Consider the following 18,896-nt stretch of genomic DNA (forward strand, 5'->3'; position numbering starts at 1 on the left):
TCCACACTCTGTGCTGACATGCATTTCTTTATGGGTTCTTTTTCTTTATGCTTTCAAAGAGAAGATGCCCATAATGTAATGGATATCTGTTGTCGATTGGGAGATAAGATAAGTACTTATGGCTTGATTTCATATTCATCAGTAATATAAGCAGTGAACTGGAGCTGTCTAGAAGCACAGAAGTGGAACATGGTGGAAAGTAAAACTCGGTCTTCTGCTGCTTCACTGCTATTAAAATGTGAAGGAGGTTTATAGCAGGACAGAGCATTTTATGGAGATTGTAAGTGGGGTTATGCAATGTATCCTTACCCACATATTTGGCCTGTGCCACTTTTATTGCCTGTGCTGCAATTCATGACACAAGGTCACGTATGCTATACTGCAGTTAGTACTTTACACCATTTAGTACTTTACACCAATTAGTAGTTTACTGCAGTTAGTACTTTACTGCAGATAGTACTTTACTGTAGTTAGTACTTTAATGCAATTATTGCTTTACTGCGATTAGTACTTTACTGTAGTTAGTACTTTACACCATTTAGTACTTTACAACATTTATTACTTTATTGCAGTTAGTACTTTACTGTGTTTTGCACTTGCACAACACTGTAGTTGTCACTACTCCACAACACTGTAGGTGTCACTACTCCACAACACTGTAGGTGTCACTACTCCATAACACTGCAGATGTCAATACTCCACAAGACTGTAGACGTCATTACTCCACAACACTGTAGACGTCACTACTCCATAACACTGTAGGCGTCACTACTCCACAACACTGTAGACGTCACTACTCCATAACACTGTGTCACTACTCCACAACACTGTGTCACTACTCCACAACACTGTAGGCGTCACTACTCCACAACACTGTGTCACTACTCCATAACACTGTAGACATCACTACTCCATAACACTGTGTCATTACTCCACAACACTGTAGGCGTCACTACTCCACAACACTGTGTCACTACTCCATAACACTGTAGACGTCACTACTCCATAACACTGTGTCACTACTCCACAATACTGTAGACATCACTACTCCATAACACTGTAGACGTCACTACTCCACAACAATGTAGGCGTCACTACTCCACAACACTGTGTCACTACTCCACAACACTGTAGACGTCACTACTCCATAACACTGTGTCACTACTCCACAACACTGTAGACGTCACTACTCCATAACACTGTGTCACTACTCCACAACACTGTAGGCGTCACTACTCCACAACACTGTAGGTGTCACTACTCCACAACACTGTAGACATCACTACTCCACAATACTGTAGACGTCACTACTCCACAACACTGTGTCACTACTCCACAACACTGTAGACGTCACTACTCCATAACACTGTCACTACTCCACAACACTGTAGGCGTCACTACTCCACAACACTGTAGGTGTCACTACTCCACAACACTGTGTCACTACTCCACAACACTGTAGGCGTCACTACTCCACAACACTGTAGGTGTCACTACTCCACAACACTGTAGACGTCACTACTCCACAACACTGTAGGTGTCACTACTCCACAACACTGTGTCACTACTCCACAATACTGTAGACGTCACTACTCCACAACACTGCAGGCGTCACTACTCCACAACACTGTAGACGTCACTACTCCACAACACTGCAGACAGCACTACTGCACAACACTATAGTTGTCACTACTTCAGAAGGCAATGTGAAAGCCAGTAGGAGCTCAGTGGTTAAGGTACTTGACTTATAGTTGGAAGGTTGCTGGTTCAAGCCCTGCCACTGCCAAGTTACCATTGTTGGGCCCCTGAGTAGGACCTTTACTTAAGTTGTATTCAGTCATAATTGTAAGATGTTGTGGACTATAGTCTGGAACTAAAGCAGATTGTGTCTGTTGTTATAGTTAAAGATCAGAATACATTTAATTCAGGAGAAATTAATTTAAAAAAAACAAAAAAACAAGATAACTCCAAAAGGTTAACTACCTAGAATTTCTGCTTTGGCCAATTGTTGTGTGACTATGGTACGTAGTAGAGACCAATGTTTTGGTAAAAAGTTAAAGATAACTGATCTTTAATATAACATAGGCAAGTTTGGTGGAATTTTAAGACCTCATTTATGTTCACTGCCTACTTCATTGGAAACAAAATGTATGTAATCATCATATAAGTGTTGGGCTAGAGAGCATATCCCTCCTCTCACAAAGCTCACAGCGCCTCCTGCTGGTTGGAGGATTCTAACACCAGTGCCAACACTCAGGTCAAAATCTCAAACAATACTGCTCTGACGGTCTCATGCTCCAATATAACCCCTAGTAACCGGTTTCAATGGCTCACACAGAGATATGTATTCAATGAATCCCTGCTAATCACAACCAATAACCAAAATCAATAAAACACAATCAATAACTACAATCAGTAACCACAATTAATAATCGCCATCACAACAGTCCTCAAAATAATTGTTTCTTGTTTTAGCATTAGGATGATACCTAGTCCTCTGTAAAGAAGAACACACCACACTGCTAATTTTTATTTTGTGTTGTTTTGTTAATGAAAATAAGGAAGGACCTGAAAAGTTCAAGATTACATTTTAACATTTTCTTTTAAAAGATACACATATGATTGATTCCCACATTAAAATGATAAAAAGGACTGTTTAACTTTCCTTATTACTTTTGCCTGTGCAGAACTAGTCACAGAATCCCATGATCCTTATTTGGTACCATACCCCAATGGTGTTTAATTAACACAACAGCATTTCTCCTGGCAAAGTATTGAAAATCTTTGTTAAATTAAAGGAGGTATCTGCCCTGGCGCCAAAACACGAATATAATTTTCAGTTACATGTTTTGGTCTCTTTCTGAGCATCACATTTTTCCTGATATATTATTTATAGTTGAGATGTGCAGCTAGAAATATTTTATCTCCTCCAGCAAGTGTTTGCATTTTATTAGATGATGAATTTAATATGATCCATTAAGACAATATGTAAACCATCTTGCAGTTCTGTAATCACTGCCTGAAGGTCCATTTTCAAAGGCCCTCCGTCGCATATTAATGGAAAGCGAATCCACCGTGGGCTTTGCCTTTGTGCTGACAGGGCAGATTAACTGGAACACGAGAGTGTTTTGTATTCTGGCCACACAACACACAGAAAGCCTTGGCTCACTAAAGCGTCACACGAGCTGCTAGGAGAGAGAGAGAGAGAGAGAGAGAGAGAGAGAGAGAGAGAGAGAGAGAGAGAGAGAAAGAATATGACAATGATCACCTAGATTGACCAAACTCTTGGTCTGTGGAAATAAACTAGTGGTTTAGTGAGATTAGATCGGATTTATTGCACATGTGCCATCTTTAAACAACTTTTAAAGTTGTCGGTGTTGCAAACCCGCCCGCTTGTTGATAGGTGATGTGTTCGGCTGGTGGTCAGAGTGAGTGTGGAGTGGGTCGGAACCTGTGTCTGCATAGCGTCGGTCCAGAGCCAAGCCTGGCTGAACGCTGCGTGTGGTTTCCGGGTCCTGCTGGGCCGTGATTGTCGCGTCCTCCGCGTGTGCTCACACGTGCTGAGCGTGTTCATTGGGCTCTTGGTCACGACTCTTAGCGGCTCTTTGCGTCCCATTTTCTGCTGTCAGGCGTGGAGGTGCCATCCACAGGAACAGGATAATTAGCATAGGAGTGTATGGCGAGCTGTCAGCTCTCAGTGTGCACTCCAGACTGGCTGCCGAAACATATGCTTGCGAGGTAAGACTAAGGCTTATTCCAGAGGAATCAGTGACAGCGTCATGGGCTCACAGTACCCACGGGTTAAACCGTCTGACAGACCGGCACACATACGTGGAGAACAGGCCCTCCCTGGGTGCCACATTACGGAGGAGTTCTCATGGTGTGTCGGTGGAATGAGAGTGGCGCACTCTCATCAGGTGCGTCGTGCTCACGCACATGCGAGTGTACGTTAACGTGGGCTTGCGTTCTTCTCCGACCCTGTGCACATGAGCACATGAGCCACTGAGACGTCACCTGCGCAGCTGCGTGAGTCATAACGGATTCCTCTGCAATGCCTTTCAGTCTTCGCCTCATTTGCATTCCTGGGCTGCTGCACTGGTCTGCGCCTTTCTGTGCCCTCAGTTTTACGTATGTGTGCACGCAAACCCAGCGGCATGTGCTTGCATACACAGACCACCGCAATGCTGCATTACATGATCATCAGCTCGTACAGGGTTTCACACACACACACACACACACACACGCACGCACGCACAGGCATGGACATTGCTTTAAGTGGTTTGTGAAATGCCCATATCTGTGATCACAGGTTATGTAGTGTTTGTATGGAGTTTTAAATCATGCATACAGACGTCGACCACACCACTCAGGATTAGAGGCGCTGTATCTGAACTGCACCAAGACTACTTGAAATTCAGTGAATTTGCTGGTATTGGAGGGAGTGCAGTAGGAGACATGTCTAGGCTGCAGGCCTTGACTGAGGTAGATGGGGAGAGCGTTCTTAGAACAGAGAGACGTCTCAGAATGGGGAATGACTCAGAAAGGAGAGACATCTCAGAACAGAGAGACGTCTTAGAATGAAGAGATGTCTCAGATGGAGAGACTTTTCAGACCTCACGGTCATTTCTGTTGTATCATGTTCTGTAATCTGTGAAACGCCCTGACCTCTACATTACTACATTACACATTTGTTTGGTTTCATTATGCATTTTTGTCAACACCTGGACATGGCCATCTGGATATTTTATATTGAAAACATCCAGAGGTCAATCCCGTTATTCCTCATCTATTCAATCCCCCTCCCTCTTGGTGTGTGAGCCATATGAATTACATTGCACTCTATTTTTTAAATTCATTGTCCTCTACTCACAGCACAGTTAAAGCAGTACCTTCTGTCATCTGTACATAGTATACAGTGCAAACCAAAATTGCTCCACGCAAGCCTCTGCCACTGTTTATTGTGACTCTCAACTGGTTCTGTTTTGCAACACTGACATCTGTTCGAAACTGGTATTCTAAACTATCCCCTTCTTGCCCCAAAGGCTCTTTGTTGGGGCAGGTGCTCTGGGGCAGGGCCTGAAAGGGCCAGCAGTGGCAGCTTCCTGCGCTCATGTATGGAGCCTGTGTGGGCAGGGTTCCTCTTCCTGTCAGGGAGGAGAGAGAGGGTTCTGTTGGAGTCTGCACCAGCCCTGCAGGTGTCAGATGGGCACATGTAGCCAGACTCAGAACAGTAGCGCTTCTATGGAAGCTACTTGGACCACTACACACATACACACACACACACACACACACACACACACACACACACACCCAGACATGCACACACACACCCACACACACACACACACAAACACACACAGACATGCACACACACACACACAAACACACACAGACATGCACACACACACACACACACACACACACACACACACACACACACACACACACACACACACACACAACAAACACACACACACACACACACACACACACACACACACACAAACACACACAGACATGCACACACACACACACACACACACACACACAAACACACACAGACATGCACACACACACACACACAAACACACACAGACATGCACACACACACCCACATGCACATATGCACACACACACCCAGATGTGCACACACACACACCCACACACACACACACACACCCAGACATGCACACACACACACACACACACACACACACACACACACCCAGACATGCACACACATGTGCATGTACGCACATCCCCCCACCACACAAACACATACGCACATGCTTCCACCACATCAGGGCTGCCACTGTGCTCACTCCTGCAGGCCACGTCATTAAGAGCTAATTCCAGGCGTCCATCTGCCTGGCGTGGGATGCTGTGTGAGCGCAGGGGAGGGACTCTGATGGCCCTCAGACACAGTAGGGGCTGCGACACATTTAGGGTCCAGCCAGTAAATGAGAAGGGCCTGAAATAACATGGAGGACACTGGGAATTACATTCTGCATATATGAGGCAATTGGGTGAAATTCTCAGTGACTTAAGGTTTATGTAAATACACCCGCATTGAGCTGTTGCACAATGGGAAAATCCCACTTAACCTTATAAACTCTGTTAGATTCCTCATTTTCAATCATTTTGATAATCTTGAATCAGGTATTCTTGTACTAGTATAGTCTGTTAATCCGTTGAGTGTATTGACTTTTATCAGGCTCTTGGGAAACAAACTTCTATTTTTCAAGATATACATGGTAAGCAAAACATATTCTAGCAGCCAGGGGCCAAGCAATGGACAGGAGAAAGTTTGTGTGTAACGCTCGGGGAGTTGTGGGTGAACACACACGCGAATAACTACACCTTGGATGTGAGAGGGAACTGAAACACAGACTAGGGAAGCCATGATGAGAACAATGAAAGGAACAGACAGGACAGACTAAATGAATAACAAGTTTAATAGCAGAAACATATTAACCAAACAGGAAAATAAACACTCAGGAATGACTAACAGGAGAACAACGATGAAGCAAAAGACAAGGACGAGCAGGAAAGAAAAATAACAAGGAATGGGGATGCACAGAACTATAGCTAGACAAACAATAACCAGGACAAAACCACTGATAACAGAACCAAAGGAAGTCCAGACAACACTTGCGTATAAGAACATGGGAAGAGAAACCGAGGCGGAAGCAAAGCGACAGGAGAAGGCCTGACAAGCAGAGAGAACAGAACACCACTAGCGAGCGCGAGAGGAGAGAGGGTAACTATGCCTGGAGCACAGGGAGTAAGCGCAACAGAACGAGAAGACAATGACCAGCAAACACTAGACGAGGGAACAAGGTTCAAACAGAAGCACTAACGAAGGACAAACGAGGAACAGCCGGAGCTAAAGGGGAGGAGCCAGGGAGCCAGGGAAACTGACGATAGTAGGAAAACACGGAAGTGGCTTAAGTAGCCAAGGAAACAGTATTTGGGAAACCCAAGCCAATAGCCCATGTGCCAGGTGTCACAAGTCCTAATTTGCCTCTAAATTCTAGTTTGTAGGTTGCATTCTTAGTACCTTTCCAGGACTGACTACCCCTAAGCAGCATGCAGAGGTTGTTCACAGGTCATTCACAAAGCTGTTGCCTGCCAAGTCTTGCACAGTCTTACACCCTTAACTTCAACCGACCGGCTCTTGGTCACGGAGCGCAGCACATGGCATTACCCTGTCCTTATTTGACCTTGAATGTCAGCGAGCGTGGAGAGAAGCGTGTGAGCAATCAGATATCAGGATGGACCGGAGCAGGAAAAACAGGAGCAGTGAGGAGGTGTGTGTGGGGGGGGGGGATCCAGTGTCTGAGTTCCATCCAGACCATCTGTTCATGGGGTACTGGACTGCGGAAAGGAGTGAGCTGAAATACGGCTCTGTTCACTCAGTCCTCCACTCGGAGGTCCCTCCTAATGCAGAGCGTTAAGGGGGCGCGTAACCGTGGGCAACACCGTAGGGGTAGACATTCAACCTCCTGGAAATTTCAGACCCTCTTCAGTAAGAATGTGTCCAGTGCCTTTCCGGCATGTGCTTGGATTGGGGAGCTGATATAATGAGAAGCTTGCCAGCGCGTGTAGGGTGCGGCGTCGGCAGAAGGCTGCCTTGGATCATGAAAATACCCCTGCGCACTGTGTAACTGATTTTACAGTGCGTGGATGGACAGTGCAGCACATGCACACAGATAGAGAGATGTTCAGAGCTTGTAAATGTGTTCCATGTTTGTTTCACACCAGGTGCATGATGTCTTCCAGGAAAACTCCCATAGGATAACTGTGACCCACATACAATACCAAAAAATGTGGACCCTGGATTAATTTATATCACAGCATGAAAATTAATAATAATGATGTGCCTTATAAATATGTGCATGCATATTATAAACATGCTTATGTATATTGTGAACATGAACATGTATATTATAAAAATGTGAATGTAAATTACAAACATGATATACAGAGCCATTAATATACTTCCTATAAGTAGGTCTTTACCTAAAAACGTGTGTGCTGAGAAAAGAACATGCAGCAGATTTTAAACTGCTTGTTATTAACATTGATTTCACATAGCACTGTGCGTCTTGGTTGTCCCTGTGGTAGACTACACAAGCATTCAGAAATGTCTATATAGTTCAGTAGGATGTCACTAATGAGAACAAGGTGGCCCTGGCGAAAGATTAGACCTTACCTTAGCAGCCCAGCCCATGACTAGTCAATGGTGTGTACAAGTTCTGGAATTCTTGTGAACAGGGAACGAACGCCTTCTGTCTTTTGTGTTGCGTGTCACTGGCCCGGAGCTCTGGACTGACGCGCTGCTGTCTGTCTTTTGTGTCTCCTGCAGCGCCCCCTACGTTCACAGAAACACCGCCGCAGTACGTGGAGGCCAGGGAGGGCGGCAGCATCACTCTGATCTGCACTGCCTTCGGGAACCCAAAGCCCGTGGTCACCTGGCTCCGAGAGGGACAGCAGCTGGCCAGCAACAAAAAATACACGGTACGCTGCACCCACATTGTCTGCAGACCTTAGACACCATCTAGCATGCACGCCAGGAGTGGCACCCATGGGGTACATTCCAGATGATTTAGCACTTTATATTTATTAACAGCTGTAGTGCAAGAGCAGCAGCAAAAGGAAGCGTGTTCTCTATTTCATCCAAACCCTTTTCCTTCAGACAAGTTGTCCGAGCCACAGGATGGACTGCATTCAGGAGGAACTGTTGCCTGATATGTTTTGGAATGAGAAAATGAACTGCCGGTGCAGAACTAGCAGACCTGACATCGTAAGGGTGGAGGTTGAAGCCCTGGCAACTGCTCCCTTTTGCCATACATGCGGGACACAAGCTCATGTTGAAAGTGACATAGCAGCCAGGCGGCTGGGATCCTACAGGCGATGTCTGACAGCACGTCGGAGTGCCGTCCCCGAAATGAAGGAGGGGCGGGGGGGGGAGGCCCCCAAAGACCCCCGAGGCAGCCCACTCTAGCCTTCCCACCGCTTTGACATTTCACCACACTGCCCAGCAGTCTTGGCCTCACTCTGACCTCACTCTCCCACTCTCCTGGAGGACTCAGCTCTGAGCCATGGACACGACAACCATGGCCCTCTCACTGTGTCACCCTCTCACCCTCTCCCCCATCACCCTCTTACCTTCCCACCATGTCACCCTCTCATCCTGTCATCCTCTCAGCCTGTCATCCTCTCACCCTGTCACCCTCTCAGTCTTTCACCCTCTCATCCTGTCACCCTCTCACTCTGTCACCCTCTCATCCTGTCACCCTCTCACCCGGTCATCCTCTCACCCTGTCACCCTCTCACCCAGTCACCCTCTCATCCTGTCACCCTCTCACTCTGTCACCCTCTCATCCTGTCATCCTCTGACCTGTCATCTTCTCACCCTGTCATCCTCTCACCCTGTCACCCTCTCACCCTGTCATCCTCTCACCCTGTCACCCTCTCACCCAGTCACCCTCTCACCCTGTCACCCTCTCCCCCATCACCCTCTTACCTTCCCACCATGTCATCCTCTCAGCCTGTCACCCTCTGACCTGTCATCCTCTCACCCTGTCATCCTCTCACCCTGTCATCCTCTCACCCTGTCACCCTCTCACCCGGTCACCCTCTCACCCTCTCACCCTCTCACCATATGTAACATCCCATGTGACCACTCAGCAGTTGAGATGAAGGTGTGGTTCTTTCCAAGCTCCCCTGCTTTACTTTTACCCTGAGGTTGACTGTGCTGGGTTAGGCATCTGCGTCTTGTCCAGAAAGGCGAGTGCTGTCCTCGCTGTTGTTACCTGGTGCATCCGCTTGTCTCTCTGCTTGGAGAAATCCTGGCTGTTGCTCCTATTCTAAAGCCGTTTCCCAGGGCCACACGGCTTTGCTGGGAGACGTTTGCACAACAGCTTCGTGCCGTGACCTCACCTTTAAGAGGAGCGTCAAGGCGGTCCAGCGCGTCTGGGCTCACCGCCGCCGCTACCATGGCCGGGAGCAGCAGAAAGGAAGGAATGCAGGGACTGTGTTGGTCAGTGTGTAGAGCGTGGAGGGCGGCCGCTGCCTCGTGGTTAAAACCCAGGCCGATCTGGGCTGATCCGGGCCGATCCGGGCTGATCTGGGCTGAACCGGGCTGTGTCTCAGTTGTAGTGCTTCGAGCAATCATGGGAGTTTATTACTCCATCTTACCTGGGTCATCAGGGTGAGTGGTCTGACAGTGCCATGATGGTTATGACCTAGTAGGAGTAGTGTGTGTGTGTGTGTGTGTGTGTGTGTGTGTGTGTGTGTGTGTGTGTGTGTGTGAGTGTGTGTGTGTGTATGTGTGTGTACATGTATCTGTGTGTGGTGTGTGTGTGTGTGTATGTGTATCCGTGTGTGTGTATCTGTGTGTGTGTGTGTGTGTGTGTATGTGTGTACGTGTATCTGTATGTGTGTGTGTGTGTGTTTGTGTGTGAGTTTGTATTTGTGTGTGTGGGTGTGTGTGTGTGTGTGTGTGTGTGTGTGTGTGTGTGTGTGTGTATGTGTGTGCGAGCGAGTGTAGAGTGCTGACTATCCAACAAGGCCTGACACACCTTGTATACTGGGTGTGCAAGAACAATAACACCCTACACATTTGGCAAGGACGGAGCCCTGGACGCAGCTCTGTGTATAAATCCCTGGATGACAGGTTCCGTCTCTCTTTGTAAGGATATGGCGTGCTAATGCATGTAGTGCGAGTACTGTAAGTGACGATGGAAACGAACACTTCCACCAAGAATAGAAAATGCCACAAACACTCTTGCTTAGATTTCAGGCTTTAAAGCACCCGGTGGTTTGCTGCATATAAACTGAAGTGGCTCAGAGATTAGCTACTGAGTTGAGAGCTTATGCTGGATGCTTAATATAGCTCTGATGTACAGCCATGCACGTTTAAGCAGCTGCATTGTAAAATGGCCTGATTGTAGTCTTAGCAAGAACAGCACGCATACGGCACTTTTTAACGTTTGCAATGTTGCAGTGGATGACATCATTTAACTGGGTACGGTATCCGTATCAGAATTCTTTTATATTGCCAAAGATTTTAATTTGTCTGTTATTTATCCTCCTTTTTTTTAATTCATCATCTTATCGTGCCAAAAGGAAAAAAAATACTATCATATTATAATATGAATATGATACATTATATTATATTATAAAAATAAATTATATTATACATTATATTATATTATAAAAATACATATTATACATTATATTATATTATACAAATACATATTATACATTATATTATATTATACAAATACATTAGCTCTTTTTCAAGTCTTTGCAATCAGGTTATCCCTCTTATCTGCATTTAGAGCAATTTAACTACATATATAGATATTTATCAGCATGACAGTGTGTTTGCTCTTGGGGAATCAAACCCATGAACTAGCATCTCACCCCACCTCACCTCACTCCACCTCACCTCACCCCACCTCAACACACCACACCTCTCCCCACCTCACCCCACCTCGCTTCACCTGCTACACCAGGTGAGATCCAGGAGCTCCTAGTAACAGGAACATGTTTAAAAATAACCACACACAGCTTGCACTGCAGTTCACAGCAAAGCCCCATCCATGCGATTCCAGGTTAAATACAGGAATTTGTATTCAGCATATGGGAGTACATGTATCGGAATTCTGCGCATATTGGAATATATATTGGAATATACATATTGGAATTCTGTACACATTCAGCACACGGTCCTGCCAGGCGAACACAGACGCAGACGGCGCGGGAGACACGCTAATGCGCAGGCGCGTGAGGATGACGGATGCGCTGTGTGTGTGGCGCTGTGTGCAGGTGAGCGACGGTAGCTTGACGGTGCTGGCTATCACGCGGGACGACCGAGGAGCGTACAGCTGCCGTGCTCATAGCGACCAGGGCGAGGCGCTCCACACCACTCGCTTACTTGTACAAGGTGAGGAGGACATGTCATCTGTGCAGTCCACCTGCCGGAGGTGCGGCTGTGGGGACTGACTGTCCACAGCGGAATAACTCAGGACACTTACCATAAGGACTGGGTGATGTGTCTAAAAAAGTGTTTCACGATACTTTTGACAATTTAGATTATCATGTGCGTCATGACAAACATTATCAATACTGCAATACTCTACAGTATTAAAGCACTGTAACACTAAAATAAGTGTATAAAAATTAATTCACAACATGCAAATGTTCCCGATGTGTCTGAAATGCTTGCATCTAGAAGCATTGCCCGTTTTAGGAGAGAAGGATTTTGCATTTGGCTGTTTTTTGTGCTATAACCATGAAATGCTGTGCTGTTCAGTGTTTATTTGAGTGCTTGCTTGTTAAACATTTACACAGCTATGACAGATCTCTCGGCATCAAGGCTAGGTCTCATCGATATGTTATGGTTTTTGAAATTATGACTATAGCTAGAAATATAATACTATTATAACAATATTCTATTCTATTCCATTCTATTGTACTCTTCCTGTTTCAGCCATTTAACTGGAGGTCATGGATACTTTTTTGTTCTGTGTAGTGAGATACGTTAACTGGAAGAGTAGTATTCACAGTATTTACAGTTTATAGTTTACTGTATTTACAGTAACCATTTCCCTTGACCAGCATACACAATATTGACAGACAGTCTGAATCCTAAAACAAAGCAGTCAGGCAGTTCCTCAGGTGTAGGGGTGCTATATTCATCGTAGGTGTAGACACGGCGGTGTAAATGGCCTAGTTGTTTAAGTTGTTTAAGCGTGTCTGGACCCATCGCTGTTTAACGTTCTTCCCCTCGCTAAGCACCTGGACAACATTCGACCCTCACAGTCGCTCAGGGAGTACAGATCACAACCTGTCATCCCGCCCCCAGCCCTCTGAGGATCATCCCCAAATGTCCTGCAGTTAGATGGCAGTGACAGTGAGTCCCTCACTCCCAGCCCAAATGTACAAGCCATAGTCCTCTTCTGCCTTTATAACACCTGTATAACACCTTTATGACACCTGTATAACACCTTTGTAAGCTACATCAAACCCATTTCTTCTGTGTGATGTGCTGGGTGACAGAAGTTAGGTTAAAGACTATGAACTGTATGGGAAAGGCCAATCAGAAACTCCTGAGTCTGTACCGGCTTGTTATGCTGAATTTGTTGCCCTGAGCGAGGGCTCAAACCCTGAGATGCTTTGTACCAGAGCTCTCCGATCCTCTAGGCAAGTGCTGCGAAGCGGGAAAAGATGTAATTTCATTTCATTTCATTTAAGTCCAGAGCCTTGGGCCAGAGCTCTGCAGCCTGTGAGAGCAGAGCCCTCCCCCGTTCACTGGGCCCAGCCAGGCGATGTGTGTGTGCACGTGCAATCCTGCGTGCACTGCCAATGCTGGCTGGGACCAGAGCCCGCTCCTCATACGTGGACGTGTGCTAATGGTGAAGCGCTCCCGTTTATCACCCCTGCAGCAACAGCAGACGTGATAGACCTGCCCGTCACTGACACTGCATTCTTTACTGTGGACAGGTTTATGGCCTCCCGGGGGCGTGGCCAGCAGATACCAAACAGCATGGCCACGCCTCCTTGCGTGAGCTTGCCGGGAGACCGAGCTGTGCAGCTCTGTTATTTAGAAGAGAGGAGACTGGGGAGGTCCGGTGGAGATGGACAGAGCTGTTGCCAAGTCGATATTGCTTGCCTGAGGCTTGTTTTCTTTGAATTTAGTAAACTCGCAATATTGTTTTTGCAAAAAGCAATATTCTCAGTGAGCCTCGGGAGAGACACACTGCACGAATATCTCCCACAGTAACGGCACGGGAGCTCGAGCCGGACGGTTCTGGGGCTCTCTTGTGTGATGCTTTTGTGCAGTCCTTTTAATATGCAAAAGTCACAGCATTTCTTGAAATCCCTTTGGTCGCCGTATCATTTGCTGCACTTCAGAGAAAGCATTTAGAAGGCATCTTTAAGACCAGTACCTGTTTAATGATAATTTAAAACTCCTGTGAATGACAGCCATCATGTGCCATTTGCAAGCGTCTCTGGTCAGAGCCTAAAGATATTGTCCCTGCCGGCTTATTTGTCCAGTTAGAAAATAAGGGACAAGTTTTGATGTCAGGCTCTGGTGGGGAGCTGTATGCCCTCACTGGGAAAAGCCCCTTGCTGATGCACTGACCATGATGACAGACAATCATTACATCACTGACACTCACAGGGTCATGCTTTTTCCAGGACCTCCATACATTGTGACACCCCCTGAGAACATCACCGTCAATATTTCCCAGAATGCCCTCTTCACGTGCCAAGCAGAAGCCTACCCTGGGAACCTGACCTACACCTGGTTTTGGGAGGAGGACAATGTCTACTTCAAGAAGTAAAGTTATGATCAAGTTCACTACTGTGCCATGTATTAGAAATCTCCTTCTGCTTGTGTGGGAGTTTAGGGTTTGCTAATGTTCATAGATGCAGAATCCCTGAGCCAGGGGTGTGTGTGTGTAACACATACTCTGTTACACACACACGCACAACCACACACACACACACACACACACACACACACACACACACACACACACACACACTGTGTTTAACTGTGGTTTAATTTTCTTAAGTTGTTTGTGTGCTTTGTTTTCAAAATGTGCATTCATGTTTTTTTTTTCTAGAAAAATAATATCCCATATTGATCACTCAAGGTATAACAGTGTTCATTTCTGACTCTTTTACTGGTAGTTATGCTCCACACTAACAGCCAGTAACCAAATCACACTCCACTTCTTCTCCCTAGCCCCTAGTCCCTAGCGCCTAGCCCCTAGGCCCTAGCCCCTAGCCCCTAGCCCCTAGCCCCTAGCCCCTAGCCCCTAGGCCCTGGCCCCTAGGCCCTAGGCCCTAGTCCCTAGCCCCTAGCCCCTAGTCCCTAGCCCATAGTCCCTAGCCCCTAGCCCCTAGCCCCTAGTCCCTAGTCCCTAGCCCCTAGCCCCTAGTCCCTAGCCCCTAGGCCCTAGGCCCTGGCCCATAGTCCCTGGCCCCTAGTCCCTAGCCCCTAGCCCCTAGGCCCTAGGCCCTGGCCCCTAGCCCCTAGTCCCTGGTCCCTAGGCCCTGGCCCCTACACACTCCGAAGCACAAAGACTGCACTTTGGACGGCTCGTTTCACACGCTGTCTCTCTCCTTTCCTCTCTGCAGTGACCTGAAACTCAGAGTGCGTATCCTGATCGACGGCACCCTCATCATCTTCCGTGTGAAACCTGAGGATGCTGGGAAATACACCTGTAGCCCTAGCAACAGCCTGGGCATCTCGCCCTCCGCCTCCGCCTATCTGACAGTGCAGTGTGAGTGTGCCCTCTACGGGCACGTTTAAACACCCCAAACCCTCCGCGCTGCCCATCGCCTCACCTGCTGCGCTCATGCCCATGAGGGCATCCATGGCGTGCAATCAGAGTGGGTAATTGGTGTCTGTCGGGCGACAGATAGCAGCCTGTGCCGTGCCCTCCGACAGCCCTGCAGACAGCGCTGCCCTAGTTTGGGGACTTCTCTGTGGAGTGGGCGAGGACGCGTCTTCAGTGTACGCCCGGTGGTGCCCCGACTCTGACCTGCCTCTTTCAACCATGCTGCCGGCTCCCTAAAGACATGACTTGCGTCATCGTGTCTCGTCCCGCACGTGCCCAACGTCTGTCACGCAAGCTGCTCTCAGCCATCGTCACTCACGGCATGGCTGACAGAGCCAGGATTAGCACTCTAGTTTTAACGAGATGTTTGAATCCTGTTTTCCCCCCTGCATATTCTCCTTCTAATACCTGCTAATAGAGAGAAGCAGGCAAACACTGAATTATGCTGGCATGTCATGTCATGGTGGCGATAACGAATGATGCCAGGACTCTCCACCATCCTTACACTTGTATACAGAGAGGTGTGGCTAAAGTAAGGTGCCAGCTGTAACAGTGAGTGGTAAGGAGGCAAACGCATGTGCAGAGAAGAGCAAGATTTATTCAGGGCAAATCCGGAATCAGAGTCGGTATAGCGGTTAAGGGTCAAATTACCAATGTGGAGAGTACGAGGATACATGATTAACAAACAAAAACGCACGAAGGCAAACAGGAAGCAGGCTGTAACAAAAGACACTAGGAAAACTCAGGGCTAAGAAACATAAAGTCTAGGAAACACAAAGGCACGGAGTACAAACTTAACCAACACTATGATTCAAATATACATGCACACACGGAGTCAGTAAATAACCACAATGAACAGCCAAAACTAAGGGAGCAAGGCAGAGCTTAAATACAATCAACTAAATGAAGGACAGATGTTGAAAATCAAAGGAGGGGCAGAGAAAACAAAACTATGGAATGGAACTAAAAAGACACAAGACAGGGAAAAAACGGAAGCTGGGAGGGACTGATCATGACAGCCCTCAAGGCTGTATTGATTAAAGTAAGGTGCTCAAGACAGTATTGCATAAGGATAATCAAAAGGATGGAAATGTAATAATATTTGAACTTCCATTGCTTCACCTTAGCTAGAGGTTCGTCTCATACATAACTTATTCTATGAGGTCTGTCTACTCTACTTCTACGAGCTTGTATACAACATCTTGTCTGCATTCTGATAACTCCTTAGTGACGTTTAAACTGGTGCAAGTTCATGTGTTCAGTGTTGGTCACTGTGCTGGGTCATGAGCCTTGTTTTTTGGGGGCCTTTTCCTTCAGACCCTGCCCGTGTTCTCAACATGCCACCGGTCATCTACGTTCCAAGGAAGCTCCCAGGAATCATCCGCTGCCCTGTGGATGCCAATCCACCTGTCACATCCGTCCGGTGGGAAAAAGACGGCTACCCCTTAAGAGTTGAGAAGGTTAGCCGTCTGCAGGACCTTCTGTGCCTGGAGCTCTCACCCTGTGCGTGTTAATGGGCTCACAGGTCATTCCCTCTCTTGCACAGTACCCAGGCTGGAGTCAGATGCCCGATGGAAGTATTCGGGTGGCAGAGGTCACTGAAGACTCCCTTGGCACCTATACCTGTGTGCCTTACAATGCCCTAGGTACCATGGGACAGTCTCCTCCGGCCACTCTGGTGCTAAAGGTCAGTTCCCCTTGCACACTTGTGTCCACTTCAGGCTAATGGTTCATATATAATGCTTTTTGCTGATGTGGACACGGTAATTTGTGCAACATAAATAACTTGAAACAGAACAACATCACTTCTTACTATTGTAGCAGCATTTGCAGCATGTATAACTCAGTTAGTTTGATGCCAACCCCATGCCCTGGTAGGATCCCCCTTACTTTAACGTGAGACCCGGGGGGGAGTACCGTCAGGAGGCTGGCAGAGAGCTCGTCATCCCTTGTGCTGCTTCTGGAGACCCTGAGATTCCAACCATCACCTGGAGAAAGGTACATCCATCAGATCACGTGGACTCCCGCAGGGCTGGCTTACTGTATGACAGCTCATCTGGCATCTCAGTGTGAATATGCACGTTAGGTATCTGTAGTATGAGAACTATGAAAAAATTACCTTTTACTGCAAACTAAAAAACTTGTCTCTATTTTTGTCTCGATTTAGGTGGTAGCAGTCAAAGACGTAAATAGCAGTCAAAGACGACTGATTGTTTTCATGTAAAGAAAGGCAGAAGCTAAGTGTAGGTTTGTTGTTTATGGCTGAAGGTTGGGAAGCCCAGCAAAAGCAAGCACAACGTCTTACCAAGCGGCAGCTTACAGTTCGTGTCTCTGAGCAAAGAGGACCATGGCGAGTGGGAGTGTGTGGCTACCAACGTCGTCACAAGCATCACTGCCAGCACGCGACTTTTTGTAATAGGTAGGCTGATACAGAAATCCAGGATGTTATCCCAGCTTATTCAAGGCTTCTGAGCACACCCCCCATACAAAGATGCTAGTAATATAATTTTCCATTTGGCAACTTTATTAAAATCACTTGTACTGACTTTTTAGGACTGGAAGAATCAAAGTCCAGAATTACGCTCTTAACCCTGTGAATTTTGAATTTGGCTTTGTACATCACACCTCCTTAGCGTGCTTCTTCAGAGAATTCACAGTCTGCCAGTCATATGACTTCATTGCGGTCTAGCCAAGATTCCTATTGGGAATTGCGACTAAGCTGCTAGAGTGAGTCCCTGGAGCCAACAGCTACACCGGTGCTCAATTAGCTGAGTTAGCTGTTTGCGAACACACACTCATGTACACAACAGAGTGGTCTGGTTCCTTGACAGTCCAGTGCTGGCATTAAGATGCTCACCACAGCGGAGATGTGTGCGCCTCCTCTTAGATGCGACCACTGTTCCACTGTATGGGAGGAACTGATGGTTGAGTACATCCTCTTTGTGCTTTTGGGCTGCTCATTAATTAATATGTAAATAGATTATCCTGGCTGCTAGGTCTTCACATTTCACCTTCTAGATCGTAGTTTAGGGCTAATAGCACTAACTCCCAGCTGTGCTTGGTGTGTAATTAATAAAGCAGATGAAACCCAGCAGCTGCACAGACGTCTGTATTCATGTACTATGGTGGCTAGGACGCTGTTCTGATTTGCATGCCATAGTCACACTAGCCTTGCAGTTCGCGGGTGTGCAGACTAGTGGAGCGTTAGCAGTGCTTCTCTGTGTTGCAGGCACCAGTCCACATGCGCCTGCCAACGTCCATGTCTCTGCTTCCGCCATGTCAGCCAACATCTCCTGGGAGCCCGGATACGACGGTGGCTTTGAGCAGACCTTTTCGGTGTGGTATGGCCCCGTGTAAGTTCCTCCCACATTCACCTCACGCCTCCTGCCTTTGAGCCTCAGATCCAAACCTATTACCCTAAAAACTCACCCCACAAAGCCCTACAGTATGAGCTCAGGAGTTATAGACCACATGTTACAAATACAGTCACGTTTGACTGTAAATATTGCACCGTTCGCTCCACATAAATGA

General features: G+C 47.0%; 1 protein-coding gene across 7 annotated transcripts in view; it reads left to right on the top strand.

Moving 5' to 3' along the window:
* The window catches only part of igsf9ba (immunoglobulin superfamily, member 9Ba), a 51,870-nt gene that overhangs the window by 17,610 nt on the left and 15,364 nt on the right, over positions 1–18,896 (top strand). For all 7 annotated transcript variants that reach the window (XR_003411473.3, XM_035534294.2, XM_081700163.1 and 4 more), the window contains exons 4-12: positions 8,369–8,520; positions 11,839–11,956; positions 14,215–14,356; positions 15,163–15,308; positions 16,683–16,825; positions 16,912–17,052; positions 17,244–17,363; positions 17,634–17,784; positions 18,595–18,718. Coding sequence is in view for 6 of the 7 variants with exons in the window: in XM_035534294.2 (XP_035390187.1) it covers positions 8,369–8,520; positions 11,839–11,956; positions 14,215–14,356; positions 15,163–15,308; positions 16,683–16,825; positions 16,912–17,052; positions 17,244–17,363; positions 17,634–17,784; positions 18,595–18,718 (1,237 nt within the window). In the remaining variant the exon portion in view is untranslated. The remainder of the gene's footprint in view (positions 1–8,368; positions 8,521–11,838; positions 11,957–14,214; positions 14,357–15,162; positions 15,309–16,682; positions 16,826–16,911; positions 17,053–17,243; positions 17,364–17,633; positions 17,785–18,594; positions 18,719–18,896) is intronic.

This window comes from Electrophorus electricus, chromosome 17 (assembly GCF_041902795.1).
Source record: "Electrophorus electricus isolate QZ-2024a chromosome 17, ASM4190279v1, whole genome shotgun sequence".
In the NCBI taxonomy this organism is placed as follows: domain Eukaryota; kingdom Metazoa; phylum Chordata; class Actinopteri; order Gymnotiformes; family Gymnotidae; genus Electrophorus; species Electrophorus electricus.